The 21695-nt window shown below is 39.7% G+C and overlaps 2 protein-coding genes across 2 annotated transcripts in view; one reads left to right on the top strand and one right to left on the bottom strand.

The window, feature by feature from the left end:
- The window catches only part of Serpini1 (serpin family I member 1), a 108822-nt gene that overhangs the window by 28597 nt on the left and 58530 nt on the right, over positions 1-21695 (bottom strand). Inside the window, exons 2-4 of the mRNA XM_004652368.2 lie at positions 7174-7441; positions 4702-4932; positions 968-1162 (exon numbers count right to left, since the gene is read on the bottom strand). Of these exons, the coding sequence (XP_004652425.1) occupies positions 968-1162; positions 4702-4932; positions 7174-7423 (676 nt within the window). The 5' untranslated portion in view covers positions 7424-7441. The remainder of the gene's footprint in view (positions 1-967; positions 1163-4701; positions 4933-7173; positions 7442-21695) is intronic.
- LOC123453285 (high mobility group protein B1-like) lies at positions 15198-16352 on the top strand. Its single transcript, XM_045130140.1, has one exon. It carries the CDS (start codon positions 15261-15263, stop codon positions 15906-15908), a length of 648 nt encoding a protein of 215 aa, XP_044986075.1. The 5' UTR covers positions 15198-15260; the 3' UTR covers positions 15909-16352.

The following is a 21695-nucleotide window of genomic DNA, read 5'->3' as shown; positions in this document are numbered from 1 at the left end:
ACAATCTAATATCACCACAATTACAAATTTCAAAGTCAACATTGCACAACTAAATGAGATATAAGCATTAAGTAATAGTTGCAAAGTGTTTTCTCTGATAATAAAAATCTCAAATTAGATAACTAGGTTAATAAGGTCATTTATTTTCTGTTCCATGAATTTGTCCCAATTACTTAGGAGCTTATGCACACATGTCCATACCCACATAGACATACACACACACACACACACACACACACACACACACTGCTGTCACTATAACATTTTTCTTAACATATTTTAAATATACTAAATGGCTTGTTTTTTGGCTTACAATTACATGTGTGCTGATGGCTTAATAAAATATCACAATTCAGTTTAGAATGTAAGTCCTGATATGCTAAACTTCTAGAGTACAATGAAACATCTTTGAAAATAGTGCCAATTGGGCTGGAGAGATGGCTCAATGGTTAATGGCACTTTCTTACAAGGCCTGATGGCCTGGATTTGATTTCCTCTGTACCTATGTTAAGCCAGATACACACAGTGGCACATGCATCTGGAGTTCATTTGCAGGGGCAGGAGGCCCTGGAATGCTCATACTCTTGCTCTGCCTGCCTGTTTCTTTCTTTCTTAAGTGTTCCTATGTAGCTAGAGTAAGTGCTTAGGGAAACATATGAATAAAGACCATCCCAAAGCCAGTAGTTTGTTCAGTCGATCTTCATGTCCTTGCACAATACCCAATACTGTCAAGTGAATGACACCACTGAGCAGGTGTGATTAATTTTCTAAATTACAGAAACATATTGGAAAACAGTCAATGCCTGTACTATTCACTCAAAGTCTAATTATAAGCCCTTGAAAGTACAGCCAAGCAAATTGTTGTTCAATTTATATTGACTAGGAGTGTGAGTAATGCACATCTCATGTTATTTCTTAAATATTTGTGGATATACAATGAAAAGAAATAAAAATCAAAATATCATACCATAATAAAATTCTCCTTGTTGGTACATCATTGGGATTTGGACTTCAGTTTCATCATCTTTAGTAAAAGAAAAAGTTCTGGTATTCTCAGGTCTAAATTGTGACTTCCAGTTCCCCTTGAAATACACAGCATTGATGAGTGCCAGGTGAGTGACAGTGTCAAAGTCCCTTGGGGATACCAACTCTTTTAACAGATCTATTTAGGGGAAAAATAGTTGCACATTCACATTAAACTGAGTAATGAAGAGAGGACCAAAAGGCATATTAAGTTACTATCTGATAGCGAGATCCCTAAAAATGTCTGTTGAGTTGATAATAAACATAAAATGTATCTTATTTTCAAAGGAAATAAAGCTACACAAATACATACATGTTCATATAATTATCAATTGAGAACATCCAAAAGAAGGGCAGCATCCTATTTTACCCTGACACACAAACTGCAGACCTCATATAAGGGAGTGCTGGCCTGCATCAGTTCTTTATTGCAATGATGTCCAGAAAACTACAAGTGCAGTATGACATGCAGGATTATATAGATTAGGCTAGCTTCTGGGCATGCCTGTGAGGGACCACTTTGATAACTTAAGTGAAGTGGGAAGACCCATCTTAACCATGGGCAGCACCATACTGTGGGCTGGTGCATCGGACTGGATTAAATAAAGAGAAAACTAACTGAGCACCAATATTCAACTCTTGTTGTTTTTGCCTCCTAACTGCACACACAAGGTGACCAGCTGCCTCAGGCTCCTGCTACCACACCTTCTCCACTATGACAGACTAATCTCAAATGGTAAGCCCAAATAAATCCTTCCTTCCTTGAGTTGTTTCTGTCAGACATTTTGTTACAGCAATGAGAAAGTAACTAATATACCCCAAAGCACTCGTGATGTACAGTTCAATCTTGTGCAATGCCCAGGAAAGGAGTGTCATTCCATTCCACCACTCCTCCAGAAAGCCTGGACATCTTCCTACCAAAGTAATAGCTTTAAACAAACAGGAACAAAGGCCAATTTAGCTCTACTGGTCAAATCTAATTTAGAGGCTGCCAGGTCTTTTCTATTTCCTAAAAATGATCCAAAACAGTTTGAAATTGACAGATTTTTAATTCTTCATTGAATTTTTCAATGCTAAAAAATGCAAAAGTGTTTCTCTTACTCTGTTATTTAAGCTCATTATTGAAAGATACAGGATCAAAATTTGCTCTACATGTTCTCATTTTTGTAGTCATAATACTTCTTTTTTTATTTTTTGTTTATTTTTTATTTATTTATTTGAGAGTGACAGAGAGAGAAAGAGGGGGAGAGACAGAGGGAGAGATTGAGAGACAATGGATGTGCCAGTGACCTCCAGCCACTGCAAATGAACTCCAGTTGCGTGCGCCCCCTTGTGCATCTGGCTAATGTGGGTTCTGGGGAATTGAGCCTCGAACCAAGGTTCTTAGGCTTCACAGGCAAGTGCTTAACAACTAAGCCATCTCTCTAGCCCCAAAATACTTCTTAAAAAAGAGGATGCTTCAGTAGCTTGTAGATTATATGATTTAGGGTATCTGAAAGTTTTTTGAATTATTTTGGGAGTTTTGACATTAGGATGACATGTGAATGGCTATATCAAATATACTTTATTTAGTCTCATTTTTAGACTATAATTTCAATTATTTTCTGGTAAATTTAAAGTTAAATGAAACAATGAAACATCTGGAATCAGTAAATATATGTAAAATTGTAATTTGAAATAAAGACTTACATACATATATCCTAATTTATCTGAATTTATTTGGGCTTATAATGGGTTGTTCTTTTTTGGGGGGGTATTCTTTTTGACTGAGTCCTATTCATCCCTTTTTAACATTTTGTATTATTTATTTATGAGAGAGACAGAGAGAAAGAGAGAGAGAAAAAAAAATTCACAGCCACTGTGAATGAACTCTACACATGCACCACTTTGTGCATCTATCTGGCTTTGCACGGATACCAGGGAATCAAACTCGGGTACTTAGGCTTTGCAGGCAAGAACATTAACCACTGAGAAATCTTTCCAGCCCCCTATTCATTGTTTATTATTATTATTATTACCTATCCACTTCTTGGTTGTAAATGCAACAAACACCTTTACACCCAGTTTTTATCTCTTATTCTATTTTAACCACATAGCCACCAACTGTCATTCTGGCTAGTAGATAATAAAATAGCTCGTCAAAATTCCACATGGTTGTTAACATTATTACATAAAGGAAACATCAATCAGAGAGCACAGATGTCAGATGATCAGGGCAAACATTCTGTACATGTCAATAGTATTAACTTCTTTCTTTAATGCTCACTCATAAACTGTATTTCTAAAATGCTCCATAATCTGTACAAAAATAATTACTAGACCTGGCTAGATAGCTCAGTTGATAAAGTATTTGTTGAGTGAGCTTGAGTTTTGATCCCCAGAACCAATGTAAAGTAAATGCTATAAGGTGAATGTGTGATTTGATTCAGGTATTCCACATAAACTTGTGTATTCTGAATGTTAGGTCCTCCACTGGTAGCAATTTGAGAATTAAAGCCTCCTGGAGGCAGTGAATTGTTGGGGGTGGGCTTATGGATGTTATAGCAGCTTCCCCTTGCCATTGTTTGGCATATTCTCCTGTTGCTGTTGTCCACCTTATTGGTTCAGGTGGTGATGTCCACCCTTTCCACATGCCATTGTTTCTCCCTGTTATCATGAAGTTTCTCCTAGAGTCTGTAAGCCAAATAAACCCTTGCCTCCCACAGGCTGCTCTCGGTCAGGTGCTGTCTGCCAGCAATGTGAACTTGACTGTAACAGTGAATGTCTATAATTTCAGTGCACCTATGATGAAAAGGGAGACAGAGTCAAGAGAACCTCCTGGAAACTCATGGGCCAAATAGCCTGATGGACTCGGTGGTGAAAAATGAGAGATCCTGCCTCAAACAAGGAGGAAGGTAAAGACAAAGTTGTCCTCTGGCCTTGACATGTGTCTGGGCATGACTGTGCCCACACTAATGCACATGAATATGCAAACACACACACATATGCACATCATACACACACATGCCCCCCCAAAAAGCAAACAAAAATAATTCCTGGTACCAGAGTTAGCAACAGTCTATGCCCTGGGCAGTCCTAACATACCAAACTGAGCCACCTCTCCTCAACAAGCTGATTAAAAGAGCCAAATTAGTAGTGAAAAGCAGAAGAACGAGATTATTCAATGTGGCCATGCTGAGAAGAGAGACAAAAAGATCCAGTGGCACACCACTCCCATGCCTCCCTCCCTCTAGCTCTAGAGCATTGTTTTTTTTTTTTTTTTTTTAATCCTGACATAAGGTTTGGGCTTAAATACAGGGCCATAGATACATAGATATGCATGGCTAAACCTGGTCATGGTATAGCCCAACATTGTCTGGTCACCAGTCTTTCCAGAAAGGTAGTCTGGCAGATTGTCAGCACTGTGAAATTCTATTCTAATGGAGATAATTTTCCCCTCTGGCTGGCACTTTTTCTTTCTCACATGTGAGATTCATAGGGAAATTCCAATTTCTTTGGGTTCATTGTTTCAATAGTGTGATATCCAAGGGAAATGTTACAAATATCTCTTTAGAATATCTTCCTTCCTGCAAGCTGATTACATTACTAAACACTCAATGCTAGCAAAAGGTGTGAGGGCACAATACTTTCAAAAGCAAAGGTAGTTAAAAATAAGCCATTAAGAAAGAGAGAACATACTATTTGTGTAATTCTCCACCCACTTATTGATGTAGTTGGCCACAGCGACATTCTGACTGAAGTCCACATGGTTGACTTCTGCATTAAAATACTTTTTCAACAGTTGCAAAAACTCATCATGGACATGAAATCCATTTTGGATAAAGAGGGAATTGGCAATCTTCATCACATAATGGTTCTCTTCAGCACTTATCATGTTAGAAAAATCTTTCAAGAAAGGAAATTCTTCACCTGCAAGATGACAGAGGACAAGCTCATTAGTGGAACAGACCTGAGGAAAGAGCCATAAGATTGAAAGATCATTTCCTTCACAGAAAGGAACACCAGGAGGACAAGGACTGTGGGAAAAGAGGTAAGATGACCTTCCAATGACAGGGCAAGGAAGTTCCAGACCTACTATTTCTAGATGTTCTGATACACTGAGCCCAGCTAAATATTATCAAGTGATACTTTTGATTTGCTGATTTTGTAGTGCTAAGTTCTGAGCCCAGGATCTTGTACGTGTCAGGTAAGTGCTCATTCTCTGAGCCACATCCTCAGAGACACTAAAGGAGACACAGGAGTATGATAGCTTCTTTTATAGTTAGTAATGAATAGAGAGAGGCTTACAGAGAGAACAAAGAGATGGTACCCTGCCTGCCTTGGAAGAACTAGAATTCAGTGGCAGAACCAGTCTCATCCATTATGGCTACAGTGTCCACTACTGTTTTCCCAATCTAGTACACCTAGGTGGGCTAGTGTTAGGGTCAGCCCTGAATTTACTAACTAATCAGATCTCTCCCTTACATACCTGGGTCATAAAAAGACGCCAACCACACCTATGAGGTCTCTCTCTCTCATGCAGCCCAACCCATGTTCTGTCTTCCCAATACACGTGTGTAAGTTTCCTCTCTTCTCTCAGCTCGGCTGGAAGAGGAGAGGTCTTCTGTTACTTGCTTGAGTATTTTTCTGCTTGATCTTCAAATGTATTTTGTTTCCAGATATCTTTTCACTTGGTCATGTGTATGACATTCTTCTAAACTCTGAATCTCCACATGTGTAATGACTCTCGTGGCTACTCACTCTCCAGGTGCCTGAATTTACTGTTCCTGGTCCATGCCTTGGTGCATCCTCACTTTGTTGTTATGTGTATGAACTTTCTTTAATCCCCGAGTCCTTCACTATCTTAATTCTTAGCTTTTCTTGCCCCCATGTAAATGTGAAGGTGAATGGAATGGAAGTGAATGGCACTTATGCTTTGCTCCTGTGTGTGTGTGTGTGTGTGTGTGTGTGTGTGTGTGTGTGTGTGTGTGTGCATGCATGTTTTTTGTGTACATGTACTCACACATGTATTTCTCTTAAATCCTATAGCCTGGGCTCTCATATTTGCTTTCCACATGTATGTCCCCTTCATGAGTTTCTCTCTTGAGGATTTCCCTAACTCTCTTTTCCCATTTCCTTTATCCAGCCAGCCAAGAAGGAAAATTCACTTCTGGCCTGAGTCTTTCAGCTAGCCTCCTTCCTAGATCCCAGTTCCTTCTGAAAAACCCACATAATTCATACTTTCTTCTTAAATGTAATCAATAGTTCATGATGCATTCTTTCCAGAGCCTGTTTCTTAATTCTCTGTTAAAATAGAAAAGAGCCCCAAACTTGAGATTCACAGGGGTCTCCCATTCAGGGTTCACCCTAGATCCTGCATCAGTGCCATGCTATCACTCCATTGTTACTTTGCTAGCATCTACAAAGAAAGGAGTTTTAGTTATTTTCATACAAAGTACTTTAGGTTATGTTCATTAAATCATTCTTTTATGATTATCAGAAAGGATTCTATTTAGTAATATAGTTTAAAATTAAGATATTGTTTTAAATTTTCCTTTCTGGACTGGTAAAATCCTCTAACTAGAAAATCCACTAAACATAAACATTTTCTTCTTAACTTTCTGATGAATTAGTTCACATGCACACTGGAAGCATCAAAGATAGACATCAAATGCCATGTTAAAATGGTATCTCTCAGTACATATAATTTTTATAATGGTAGAACATTTCAAAAGATTCTTGGATGTTATTTGAACACTGATGATACAATGGATTTTAAGCAAAATGTCTGACCTTTCCAGAGAGCCATGTTGCTTTTCTTTGTGGAATTCATCTCAGTTATAACTTTTTGCTTATGGGTATGATGACTGACTGACATGATCATTTTCCTGCCAACTAGAATCTCCAGAATCACTTGGGCTTTGTTTATCACAGTGGGGACTATATACGTAATTCTCTTGAAAAGATGTAATTTCCCTAGATTCACTCAGCCACAGATGGAGACAGAAATGAACACCTTTTTTGTGTCCTTGTCTTTCCCCTAGTCTTGTCCTTGCAATAAGATTCTTCATTACTCAAGGGAATATTGCTACCTCTGACATATGACAATATTACTGAATTCAAACAAAAAGAATCAAATGATTGTGAGAAATCAAATCTAAGCCCACTTACCATTTTTCAGGCTGTCATATCCCATGGAATGGTGGATTTCTTTCAGAGTAGATCCTTGGGCCCCAAGCTCCATCATTCCCATTGCAAGAGCAATGCTCAGTGGAGAGAAGAGAATATTTTCTTCTTCCCCAGTAGCTCGAAGACGGTTATACATATTCACTGACCACTCAGAAATGGTTTCATCAGGGAACATGGCCTCTGTTGCCAAGCTGTGCAGGACCAGTAAAGAGAAAAGTCCAAGGAAAGCCATCCTGGAATGGTTTCAAGTCTAGAAAACAATTATATACATGTTATTATCACAGGAAAGTAAAATAAAAGGATAAAGAATTATTTCTTGGCAAAATTGTAAAGTGAATAGTTTTAAACAATAAAGTATTACTATTGCTATACAAAAACCCCATTGAAGGGCATGTTGGAAGCCCCTTCTTTTTTTAAATCTTTCTTTCTTATTCCCTCTCTCCCTCCCTTCTTCCTTTCCTTCCTTTGTTTCTTCTGTTCTTCTTCCTGTCTTTTTCTTTCTTCCTTTTGCTTTGTGTTGGATTTTCAGGCATGTATAATAAGCACACGCTCAGTAACTGACCTGAATCCCCAGGAATAAGACAGACAGATCTCACATCCATAAGATTAAGAGTATGAGGAGATACATAGATAAGTAGGCTAATTTATTAATTTTTCATAGCCTCACCACCAGTATTTGATCACGAGTCCTCTAAACTACATAGGTCCTGGACAAGCTATAACAAAAACCAGATGTTTCCAGGGCTTGGCATTAGCTGGCAAAAGAAAAAAGAAGGCATGTGAAAATGCTGCCTTAGTCACCCACTGACATTTATAAAATTAATGTACCTTGCATCTGGTTTCTCATATAGTGAAAAGAGACCTGTCCCAAGTTCCAGTTTATTTAGCCTACACTACAGAGATCCCAGGTGGTGGTAACCTGGAGAATGAAGAGCCCGGAATCAGCCTATCATTGGGGGTTAATTCTTACATACAGGCTCAACCCCACGTGGCTGCTGGTTTAGTGACAATCTTTGGGTAGGAAGGAGTCTGTTGAGAAGGAAGCTGATTTCTTCTTATGGAACTGTGTCACCATTTCAGCTCACAACCACAACCAGCAATTTTATTTCAATGTTTATTTCCAACTATCAGGTTTATTTGGTTTTTGAACCAACTTGTAGTATATCAAGGTCACATTTTCTTTATGTAAAAGGAAGCAGCTTAGACCACCAAGATATTTGAACAATATTTCTGCCTGAGACCATGCCACTATTCTAGAATCCTTGCCTTCCCAGAAACAATCTGGTTTGCACAATGCTGGAAGGACTCCTACTCTGTGCCTTTTTATTTATGGCCTCCCACTTAAGTTACTACAGGTATGAGAAACACAGAGCTGCTTATCTAATGAAGTAATTTACTTACTCTTGATCATTTTTTTAAAAATCTACTATTAACACGTAAAATAATCCTGAAACAGACACATTTGGAAAATTGTATTTTAATTAGGGTTGTACATTAATAGTTTTCATTAATCACAAGACAGAGTGAAGGGCACTTATAACTGAAGAGTGACATATTCCAACAGACTTGTTGAGCCAGAAGATTCTAATCAGTCCTTTGATACTTGTCTGGGAACTTTGTTAGTGTCCTTATATCTTAGAGTTAGAAATTTCCTTTGGTCTGAAGATGATCAAGGTCCTCTTTATACCCAGCCTCTCCATGGTTGAATATTACGTAATTCTAGTGCATCTTGATAGGCAGGGCTAGTGTGGATTATGATCCTGTACTGCCAAGGGGATGAAGACAGGCTGAGAGAAAAGTGCCCCAGTGAAGCAGGCATAGGTACTCAGGTAGTACCAATGCAGACCAGGTGGCAAGGCTCTATCCCTTCAGACACTAGAGCTTGTGCGGCTTCCCACTTCCTTTGGTGCTTCAGAGAACTGCCAGGACCCAGTGGAAAGAGGAGAGATAGAACCACTTCTTCTAGATATAGTGGGAAATTAGCAGGTTCCCTTCTAAGTTAAAGAAAAGTAAATGAAATGAAGACATGGTGGCACATACCTTTAATTCCAGCACTCAGGAGGCAGAGGTGGGAGGATCACCATGAGTCCAAGGCCAGCCTGAGACTACATAACGAATTCCAGTTCTAGATCAGTCTGGGTTAGAGCAAGACTGTACCTCAAAAACATTAAAAAAAAAAAAGAGAAATGAAGACGTACCTAATATTATTTAATTCATAGAATGCAATACTCCTTACTAGATCTTAAAATTCAAGTGATATTCAAAAGCCCATCTACTATGGTTTTCTTTCATTTTTATTTGTTACTTACTTTTTTATTGACAACTTCCATAATTATAAACAATATCCCATGGTAATTCCTTCTTTCCCCCAATTTCCCCTTTGAAATTCTACTCTCCATCATATTACCTCCCCCTCTCAATCAGTCTCTCTTTTATTTTGATGTCATGCTCTTTTCTTCCTATTATGATGGTCTTGTGTAGGTAGTGTCAGACTGTGGGGTCATGGATATCGCTGCCATTTTGTGTCTGGAGGAGCACGTTGTAAGGAGTCCTACCCTTCCTTTGGCTCTTACACTATTTCTGCCACCTCTTCCGCAATGGACCCTGAGCCATGGTAAGTGTGATTGAAATATTTCAGTGCTGAGCACTCCTCTCTCACTTTTCAGCACCATGATGCCTTCTGAGACATCCCAAGGCCATTGCCATCTGAAAAGAGAAGGTTCTCTAACCAAAAGGGAGAGTAGCATTCATATATGGGTATGAACATTAAGAGAAGTGCTGACTGGGCAGTTTGGTGAGCATAGTATATACATTTAGCCAGACAGCAACAGATGTTAACACCCCTAGGGCTCATGACTACTCCTGTCATAGGTTTTCAGTATCAGGGATGTATTCCCTCCCATGGAGTGGGCCTCCAGTCAAATTAGAGGAATGGTTAGTTTTCCCTATAACAGAAGTGCCACTATTGTACCCGTTGGCTCATTTGGCCTGACTGGCCAAATTTCTGGCTTGCAGTATCCACTGTTGGGTATCTTTGCTGGTGATTTCTCTCTCTCCCATTGAACTGCATGAAGTGTTTAATTTGTGCGTGCGTGCATTTGTGTGTGTGTGTGTGTGTGTGTGTGTGTGTTTATGACATGCCACAGCACACATGTGGAGATATGAGAGCACCTCAGGTTATTGGTCCTTTCCATCCACCTTGTTTTAGACAGGGTCTGCCATACTGCTTTTGCCATTGCATGTATATCAATCAAGGTAGCTCACGAGTTTCGTGATTCTCCAGGCTCCACCACCCATTACCACAGAGATGCTGGGATTATAGATACATGTACTACTTGCCTGGCTTTGTGTGGGTGACTGGGGAAATGAACTGCAGCATGAAAGTTCTCACCACTGTGCAGTCTTACCAGCCTCTAACCTTTCTTTTTAATCATTATTTTTGATTTGTAAATGCTATCTCAAGTTCCAACCAGTAAAGGTCCGAAAATGGGCCTCATGATTTTCATTTAAGGTTATATAGCATGAGAGGAAAAAACAATCAGTTCACTATATATTCAGTGCATACCAGTCAGTAACACAGCTATTGAGAAACCAGTGTTCCTCAATAGCTGTGTATAAATAAAAAGTTCAGTAACAGAAGCTGTATTCATGTAAAATGAAAACCAACCTGTCAATCCATACAGTCCATGAAAGAAGACCAGGTATGTTTACTATGAATCCATAGACATTTTAATTAAAGGAATGCCTTTACCCTTGTGTGTGTGTTATAAAAATATTTTATTTAAATTTAGCACATGATCTAATACAATAGTCCTTAACTTGAAAATGTTTTAATTGTTTTTGACAACTTTTGTACATGTATATAATGTATTTTATCATAACCCCCTCCAGTCACCTTCTCTTGTTTACTGTATCCATCCCTCTCCCACTCAATCTCTTCCTCTTCCTAACTAGCACCTTTCCTTTGATATCTTTTTTTTTATATATGTGTGTGCTCCACTGACTTTAATTATATTGTTTGCATCTGCACAGTTGGAGGTTATTTACCAGAGCAGGTGAGCCTTTCCAGGAGTTAACCCACTGATGAAAATATCTCTCCCTTGTTCAGAAATCATTAACTACCAATAACTCCTAAGACAGGGGTAGAGGCCTCATGCCCTCCTCCACCACCTATGCTCGAATGTTGAGGGACCCAATATTGTACAGGTCTCATACAGATAATGACTGTCGGGAAAACAGAGCTTTTAGGAATCAGCAGGTAAATCAACTGTTCAGAAAAATGTCTCACATAGTGACAAAAATGAAATCTACCGGTCTATGGATCACTCAAATTAATATTACCTGGCATAAAACAGCTATAGAAAGCAGATGTGTTTGACAGACCTGTGTTCTTTTATTTGTGTGCTCTTTTTTTTAATTGTTTTTAAAATTTATTTATTTGAGAGCAACAGACACAGAGAGAAAGGCAGATCAAGAGAGAGAGAGAGAGAGAGAGAGAGAGAGAGAGAGAGAGAGAGAGGACATGTGCCAAGGCCTCCAGCTACTGCAAATGAACTCCAGATGTGTGCGGCCCCTTGTGCATCTGGCTAATGTGGGTCCTGGGGAATCGAGCCTTGAACCAGGGTCCTTAGGCTTCATAGGCAAGCACTTAACCACTAAGCCATCTCTACAGCAACCAGACCTGTGTTCTTTATTAAGATTTACCCCTGGGGAAAACAACTGTAAAAATCACTAGTATAGGGCTAGAGATGGCTTAGCACTTGAGGCGCTTGCCTGCAAATTCTAAGGACCAGAGTTCAATTCCCCAGTACCCATGTAATCCAGATGCACAAGGTGATGCATGCATCTAGAGTTCCTTTGCAGTGGCTAGAGGCCCTGGCATGCCCATTCTCTCTCTCTCTCTCTCTCTCTCTCTCTTTCTCTCTCTCTCTCTCTCTCTCTCTCAAATTAAAAAACAAAAAACAAAACAAAAAAAAACACTAGTATACTTTCAGGCTTCTAGAGGACTCCTGGGATAAGCACCCATTATGTTTGTGGAAGAGGATTCTTCTAGGGCCATAAGCAGTAGACCTTTGGTGACCAGTTCTGCTAGGAAGTTAGGAGTCTTTGACTGGGAATGGGGAGTGGCATGTCACATCAAGACATACACTAAAAAAGATTAAAGAACCTCTGCTTTGGAAACTTACATATTCAGCCAGAATTAGGTGAGCTTTCTTCTGTATGAAGGCAAAATTTCCAGACTATAGGCAAATTTCACTCTGCTAGTTACGCAGGGCCTTTCTGACCCCATTTGCCCATTCCTAATTACTGACACCCTATACCACAGCTGCCTGTCTGACTACTCAGATTTGGAGGCAATTTTTGGCTATGGGTAGGATTTATTTTTACTGATATACCTTATAAGTGTACATTTTCACCATGGGTCTATCTATGCCCCGTTCCACCTTTTTGTGTGTATGTGTGCATCCATTGTGTGCCTATAGAGGCCAATGTCAAGTGAAATTCCTCAGGTGTCATTCATTTTTTTTTTTCTCTCCCTTACCTGAAACCAACCAAACAGGCAATGCTTGCTGGTTAGCAAGCTCAGGAACCCAGTACAGATATTACAAAGACGGACTACCACACTCAGCTTTTTGTTATATGGATTCTGTGAATGAAACTCTGGTACTCATTCTTATAATGCAAGTACTTTATCAATGGAGTGATTTCCCCTCTCCATCCCACTCTTTTCTCTTGCTGTCTGCTGAACTCTCAAAACAAAGATGCTTCAATGATCAGCTCTATTCAGATCATTCTTACAAAAGCCCATTAGTCTACTTTAGTCTAAAATTATCATACAGATATTAAGGTCTCCCAATTCATCAGTATAACTAACATTTTAAAAATGGCTTAATTTCTATGTGCCTTGCTAACTATTGTGGTTTTACTTTTCAAGTCCTGTGGGCACTTTAAATGCAAAGTTGCTCAAACAGGGCCTCCTGACATTTTAATAAAATATACTTCTTTTCTCACAATATCAGTCTTTGACTCTTTCAGCATCCCTTTTCCCCTCATATTTCATGTATTGTACCCATTTTTACCACACTGTATCCCATTCACTCTTCATAATCATCTCATAGTCACAAGTGTAATTCTTCCTCTAGATGCATTCTCAGAACTATACCAATGATGCTGAGCTGCCCTTGGAATCCTTGGTTACTGGCCTTTTCAGTTCAACAGATGCATATGAGGATGCTGCAGATCACCTGCCTTCATATAACACAACCCACAGTTATAAACCCTTCTGAGCTCCCCTCGTGTGTGGACGGAAGCCCCTGATCATAAGTCAGTATTAGCCCTTTTCACTGTGACCAAGTGTAGCTTTCTATCCACATTCCACTTCGTGGACCTTGACACTATAGTCTGACTCCTGCTGGAAACACATCACAGAATTTGCCTCACTTCTTACTGGCCTGTGCAGTTCTTTTGGGACCTACCTTAGCACAGCTCCAAATGTTCAATCCTAACCATTCCTCAAAATTCTGTTCTGGGTCTTCCACCTTCGTGAGTATTCTCCATCCTGGAGAAGTTCTTGTTGTAACTCCAAGAGTGCTCTTCTCTCACATCTAAGCACAGTTTTATCTCTACCTCTCCAATGGCTCACCACTCCTACCTGCTATTAATAGAGACAATTCCATACATGTAACATTGCTTTTGCTAGATTTTTGAGGGCACTAATGGAAGGGTATTCATATTTGTGTACCTCAGGCTAATCAGAATAAGCATCTAATGCATTACACATAGGAAGTGTTAAATCAATATTTGTTGAATTAATGTGGCACAAGATATGAAACCATACAACACTGCATCAGAAGGGGCAGCCAAAGTAGTAAATTCCAAGAATTAATTTAATCTGAGCCCAAGGGTAGTAATAGTTCATTTCCACTTTTTTATTCTTTTTGATAAAGTGTTTCTTCACTGAATGTGAAGCCTGACAAAGTGGGAATGTTGCCAATGCTGGCACAATGCATTAGCTGGACATGTGACATACTAACAACAAACTCACCACCTTACACAAGCACAAAAGGCCCACATCACTGTCTTAACATTAGCTACAAAATGTCAGAGCTTCACTAGTAACCACAATAGTCAACATTCTCCAATGAGTTGCTCTCATGTGGTACCTTTGCTTTGAAGATTTGTTATTTTCAAGGGACTGCATAAAATGCTTTTATATAAAAACTGCAAGGGGCTGCACTGCCAGAACAGTAGTGGATGTCAGTAGTGATAGAAAAGGTTGAGAAGCCGGGCATGGTGGCACACAACTTTAATCCCAGCACTTGGGAGGCAGAGGTAGGAGGACTGCTGTGAGTTTGAGGCCACCCTGAGACTACATAGTTAATTCCAGATCAGCCAGAGCTAGAGCTAGACCCTACCTTGAAAAACCAAAAAAAAAAAAAAAAAAAAAAAAAAAAACAAAAAACAAAAAAAAAAGGTTGAGGAACCTCAGCTGTGAAGAAACCTAATTTCTGCATTTCTCCTACTGACAGTGGTAGGGTAGGTTTGTGCATGTGTTCCTAATGAAGAAAACATTGCATGAAGGGCTGAGGTGACAACTCAGCAGGTCAATATGCTTGCTGAGCAGGCATGAAGACCTCATTATGGTCATGTGCACCTATGTAGAAAAGCCAAGCTTCGCTACTCAGCCTTTACCCCAGTGCTGGGGCAGAGGATACAGTGGGGCAGAGACAAAGGATCACTTGGGCATCTTGGTCACCCAATCTAACCAAAAAACAGAGAGCTTCAGTTTTGGTGAGAGACTCTGTCTCATGGAAATCAGGTGGAAGAGAAACAGAGGACACCCAGTGACTTCCTCTGGCCTCTGTACACATGCATGCTCTTACTTGTGCATACATGTGCATATACCATGCACAAACATGTACTTATACACACATGCATAAAAGAAAAATAAAGGAAGGACAGCTATTGCAGTACATTGAGCTCCATAGAGACAGCGCCGGGGCAAGTGAGAGCCGGATGGGCAACTGGGCGACTCTCGGTGCCTCGTTGAGGAAAAAAGTCAACTAAAGATGGGCAAAGGAGACCCTAAGAAGCCTAGAGGCAAAATGGCATCATATGCATTCTTTGTGCAAACTTGCCGGGAGGAACACAAGAAGAAGCATCCAGATGCTTCTGTCAACTTCTCAGAGTTCTCTAAGAAGTGCTCAGAGAGGTGGAAGACCATGTCTGCTAAAGAAAAAGGAAAGTTTGAAGACATGGCCAAGGCGGACAAGGCTCGTTATGAGAGAGAAATGAAAACCTATATCCCTCCTAAAGGGGAAACAAAAAAGAAGTTCAAGGATCCCAATGCACCCAAGAGGCCTCCTTCGGCCTTCTTCTTGTTCTGTTCTGAATATCGCCCCAAAATCAAAGGAGAATACCCCGGCCTATCCATTGGTGATGTTGCAAAGAAACTGGGAGAGATGTGGAACAATACTGCTGCGGATGACAAGCAGCCTTACGAAAAGAAAGCTGCCAAGCTGAAGGAAAAGTATGAAAAGGATATTGCTGCCTACAGAGCTAAAGGAAAACCTGATGCAGCAAAAAAAGGAGTTGTCAAGGCTGAAAAGAGCAAGAAAAAGAAGGAAGAGGAGGAAGATGAGGAAGATGAAGAGGATGAGGAAGAAGAGGAAGATGAAGAAGATGAGGATGAAGAAGAAGATGATGATGATGAATAAGTTGGTTCTAGCACAGTTTTTTTTCTTGTCTATAAAGCATTTAACCCCCCTGTACACAACTCACTCCTTTTAAAGAAAAAAATTGAAATGTAAGGCTGTGTAAGATTTGTTTTTAAACTGTACAGTGTCTTTTTTTGTATAGTTAACACACTACCGAATGTGTCTTTAGATAGCCCTGTCCTGGTGGTATTTTCAATAGCCACTAACCTTGCCTGGTACAGTATGGGGGTTGTAAATTGGCATGGAAATTTAAAGCAGGTTCTTGTTGGTGCACAGCACAAATTAGTTATATATGGGGACGGTAGTTTTATTTTCATCTTCAGTTGTCTCTGATGCAGCTTATATGAAATAATTGTTGTTCTGTTAACTGAATACCACTCTGTAATTGCAAAAAAAATTGCAGCTGTTTTGTTGACATTCTGAATGCTTCTAAGTAAATACAATTTTTTTATTAAAAAAAAAGAAAAATAAAGGAAACATTTCATTGAAGCAGATCAGGAACCAATGTTCTTATAATTGATCTAAGAATCAAGCAACTAAATGCCAGTATTATACACAGAAAGGTGGATTTTTTTAAATTTTTTTTTTAGATTTATTTATTTGAGAGCGACAGACACAGAGAGAAAGACAGATAGAGGGAGAGAGAGAATGGGAGTGCCAGGGCTTCCAGCCTCTGCAAACGAACTCCAGACGTGTGCGCCCCCTTGTGCATCTGGCTAACGTGGGACCTGGGGAACCGAGCCTCGAACCGGGGTCCTTAGGCTTCACAGGCAAGCGCTTAACCGCTAAGCCATCTCTCCAGCCCTTTTTTTTTTTTTTTTTTTAAGAATAGCTCTGGTATTGAACTTTATTTGTCAGGTAGGTTACCCTTAAGTATGGCTTACTGATTATTTATAACCAAACTATTTTGCATTTCTTTAAAAAAAACCCTCTAGGGCTGCAGAGATGGCTTAGCGCTTGCCTGTGAAGCCTAAGGACCCCGGTTCGAGGCTCGGTTCCCCAGGTCCCACGTTAGCCAGATGCACAAGGGGGCGCACGTGTCTGGAGTTCGTTTGCAGAGGCTGGAAGCCCTGGAGCGCCCATTCTCTCTCTCCCTCTGTCTTTCTCTCTGTGTCTGTTGCTCTCAAATAAATGAATAAAATTTAAAAAAAAACAAACCTCTATTTATTATTAGAGGGAGAGAGACAGAGACAGAGGGAGAGAGAGAATGGGTGCACTAGGGTCTCTAGCCACGGCAAATGAACTCTAGACACGTGTGCCACCATACGCATCTGGCTTTTATGGGTTCTGGGAGTGAAACCTGAGTCCTTAGCCTTTGCAGGTGTGTACCTTAACCACTAAGCCAACTTTCCAGCTCTATTTTGCATCTTTAAAAATAATTTCGGGGCTGGAGAGATGGCTTAGCGGTTAAGCGCTTGCCTGTGAAGCCTAAGGGCCCCAGTTCGAGGCTCTACTCGACTCCCCAGGACCCACGTTAGCCAGATGCACAAGGTCTGCACGCATCTGGAGTTCATTTGCAGTGGCTGGAGGCCCTGGTGCACCCATTCTTTCTCTCTCTCTCTTCCCCCTTTCTCTCTCTGTCTGTTGCTCTCAAATAAATGAATCAAAATTGACAGAAAAAAAATTAAAAAATAATAATTTGGGGCTGAAGAAATGGCTTGGAGGTTAAGGCACACACCTGTGAAGCCTAAGGACAGGTTGGATTCTCCAGGTCCCACGTAAGCCAGATGCACATGGTGGTACATACATCTGGCGTTCATTTGAAGTGGTTAGAGGCACTGGTGAGCCCACTCTCTCTCCCTCTCTCTCTGTCTCTAATAAATAAATACATAAATATATAAAATCTCTTAAAAACATTATTGTGAACTGAGAAAAACAGGAAGATGCTCTTTTGTACTGGTGAAAAAAATGACTAAAAGTGCTTGCTCTAGGGAGAAAAAAAAAACAATGAAAAGGACTAAGGAGAAATATGTAACACAAAGAAAACCATCTTAGAATTCTGTTAGCCCATTAATTTTCAGACATTTGACTACAAAGGAGTAGTCATTTTTTCATGGAAGGAGCCAACTGCTAAACTTAAATTTCATCAAATATTGTGGTGGAAGGAAAGGAGGAGAGAAAGAGCAGAGAGAAAGAGTGAGGAAATAAGGAAGTTTGTAATCCATTACATTTGATATATCTGAGGTCAGGAAATGTCATTTCCCCCCCCCTCCCTATTTTGTCATAAGTTGGGAATAATTTCATCATGACTGGAAGACGATATTTGGGAACAATTGTTCCAAGTTTGGATAGTACCAGCTCCCTTGATAAAATCTGGAACAGGGTAAAATATCCAGATCTTTATTTTCTGACTTAGGAAGAAAAAGACATTTATTAGATCAGCAGCAATGCAACTAGAAAATTTGTCAAATAGTTTGCCCAAAGACAGAAAAGGTCACTCCTTGTGGATAAAATGTGGACTTTTAGAAGTCTGTTATTTAGCAAATTTTCTATTTGTCACATTCATAGTGTTCCTTCTCCTATTCCCCAGTTTTAACTCTTCTAAAATTGAAGTGAATCTTATAATCAGTATCTGAAGAAACAAACTATTCCTCAGGCAGAGAGGCAAGTTGTGATGTAGTCATCATTTCCTGAGACACCTGTCATAGCCTGAGCAATGGGGAACATTGGGCTACCTGTTAATCCTTGTTCCCCCAGTGGGCTTAGTTCCACTGGTACTGCCAGTCACTGATCAGTTTTCCCTTAACATTTGGTTTGAAATTATCTTCACCAGAATTCTGTGTATGCAGAAGCAAAGAGACAGGGTGCAGGCAAAGAAGATTTACTGGAAGGGATGAAAATATCCACCACTTAAAATATAAGCCAAGTGACTTGTTGAACAATCAAGTGTTTCCCCAAGAACCCACGACTAGAGACACATGCAAACAGACAAAGCTTCTACCTCTGGGGCAGCCAGGACTGTATGCTGGGTCCCACGCCATGTAGTTCAAGGCACAGAATCTGCTACATCTCCCCGAATGAATCACAGTGGTTTCAAAACTGGGGAAGGGAAATGATGCATGCATGCTAAGCTGAGGATTGCTGCCAGGTGCTAAACTATCATGGTTTTCCAGTAAGTTTCAAAACTGCCTCTATAATTTTCCACATATAATTGAGTTGAAGTGTACATGGAAGGTAGGGATTGCAGGGTTGGACTACTCGAGTGGAAATGTAGAGAAAATCCTTGTATTATTTGAAATGTTTCATAATTACATTTTAACCACAAAACTGCTAAAATTGTGTCCATGAAAATGAAACCACATTATATCCGATAATTGATGGTCAAAAGTGAGCCTGAGGCCTGTCAATTTTGACATGTAACTTTTTGCTATGGCATGAATAAGTATGATCGATTGTTTCATTTTGTATAAACAAGTATATATGGTTTTTTTATTTTAAATTATCTTCCTCCCCCAAAACTCTGTTATTAAATTGAGATATGTCCTTTACAGCCAATGATCCAGGGCTAGGGAGATGACTCAGTCAGCAAGGGCTTGCTGTACAAGCATAAGAACCTGAGGCCCACCCCCAGAACTCTTAAAAATCCAAGTTGTGGTCTGTGCTTGTAATCCCCATGCTAGGAAGGTAAAGACACACAGGTCTTTGGGGTTCACTGGCCAGCTAGTCTGGCCTACTTGTGGAATTCCAGGTCAATGAAAGATCCTGTCTCGGAAATGGTTTCCAGCATTTGGTTGTTTTCTGTCCCCACATGCATATGCACACGTGTGTGCCCCTCTACACACACATGCCCACATATACACACACCAAAAATAAAAATAAAATGATGTGCCAGATCAGGAAACATAGAAAATTTAATTCAGTAATCAAAGCATATGATATTTCTGGAGCTTAGAAAACAATACCCCAAAATGTGGCACCCTGGTATGCTAATTAATCTAAATTAAACAGTCCTTATGGATTAACAGATGCCAGAAGATGTGTTATTCTTCTATTCTCCTATCTGCCTTAAGACAAGACTGCCAGAGACAATGTGGATACCTTCTGTCTGTCCTAAAATTTCTCCTTTATGGCAGGAAAGAAGAGAAATGGGGCCACATTGGGATGGTCTTTGTCATATAAAACTGTCTCTCAGGTTCATTCAAATTCTAAATCATTTGCAGGCTAATTTCTGGCTCTTGGGTCCATCCATTTGCCCTGAAATCATTTACTACTGCTGTAAATAACTTACACCCCAATCCTTCCCCCTTGCTATGAAGAGAGTAGCTAAGTCTGAACCATCTGGCCCTTCCTTGAGTTCTCACTGTTTGGCTCCCATGTGATGCACATTAAACTTCACTGTGTTATGACTTTTCTCCTTTGATTCTCCAATGTCAGGTTTGTTTGGTTTTTTTTCCCAACAGATTCAGTTACTGAATTTTCAGAGGGAATGTCTGACCTTCCCTGCAGCACAAAGGAGTTCATTCTGTCACCAGCCCCTCAGCATGCCTTTTTGCACCCTTAACTTGCAGTCTCCAGAATTCTATGTTACGTTCACTTTTTCGGTGGGACTGAAATCAGCAGAAAAGACAGCTTCTTAGATTCCTCTCAAACAAGTAAAAAAAAAAAAAAAAAAAAAGAATTTTGAAAATGGCAAATGGATACATAAAGTAAAACCACAGGCACCCTAGACTATAGAGAGTTGATTTATCAGAATAAACTACCACCCCCCAAAAAATATGGGCCAAGATGAAGTGTCTTAAATGGAAAACTGTACATAACTCTGTGGTTTCATAGCCCTTCTGTGACAAGCTTTATAGTCCTTTAAATTGTGTAAAACTGATAGTGATGCATACAATTCTTATCCACAAAAATGTACAGCATTTATACATGATGAGAGGCAGCTTCCTGCCCTGTGGACATAATCAGTTTTGCATCTACTAAACAAATGTATTCCTCTTAGTTTTCTGTTTGTTGATGATGAGGAGCTCATGCCATATGTTAATATTTCTTATAGGGGTGTATTTGTCACCACTGTGGATTCTCTACAGAACTTGTCATAGCATTTTAGGGGTTCTATTATTAATTGATGAGCTGAACAAATCCTCTGACAATCTTCATTTTATATCTGTATAAATTAAGATTATAACCTTTAAATATAATTATCATTTAACTTTTTTAACATCCTTCAAACTAGAGATTTTTCTTTTAAAGATTTTTATTTTCATGGGGTGACTCAACGTTTTGAGTTGGAAAGAACTTGAATATTATTTACTAGTCCCAGTGCAAAATCACAAAAATTTGGTACTATTCTAAGGCAGGGAATTACTGATCACATAGCAATGAGTTCTAATATAGCTGTTCTGTATTATAAGCTTGAAATTTTTTCCCAAGTGGAAAGTTGGGATTTTTGTCTTTCCCACTTACAGATCAACAAGTCCATTCCTGGAAGGGCCAGGAAATAACCAAAGAACTCTTAGTGCCAGTCTCCCAGAACTTCTTTAAGCTGCTGAGGTACAAGTTTAATATATTGTCTGATTCCTCACCATCAGTCGAAAGGTAACTGGGATGGAGATGAACTGTGACTTGATGAGAAGACACCCTTTCTTCTGCAGTGCCCGAGGCTTCCAAAAGGATTTGACATTCCCAGGGAGTTTCCCTGGATCACATTATCTGTCAAGAGGACATTGGTTTCTAAACTAAGAAGAACATTTAATAACTACAATGACCTCGTGCAATTTTTTTTTCACTCAATAAATGGATGTTTAATAAATACCTAGTCAATCCTTTCCCCTCCTTAGGCTATAAGAC

Source organism: Jaculus jaculus, chromosome 11 (assembly GCF_020740685.1).
Source record: "Jaculus jaculus isolate mJacJac1 chromosome 11, mJacJac1.mat.Y.cur, whole genome shotgun sequence".
Taxonomy (NCBI): Eukaryota; Metazoa; Chordata; class Mammalia; order Rodentia; family Dipodidae; genus Jaculus; species Jaculus jaculus.
Note: the sequence above shows the minus strand (reverse complement) of the source record. Positions and strands in the feature narration are given on the sequence as shown.

What these genes read in the sequence shown, in the direction of transcription:
- LOC123453285 (XM_045130140.1), top strand. Translation starts at nt 15,261, where the DNA reads ATGGGCAAAGGAGACCCTAAGAAGCCTAGAGGCAAAATGGCATCATAT.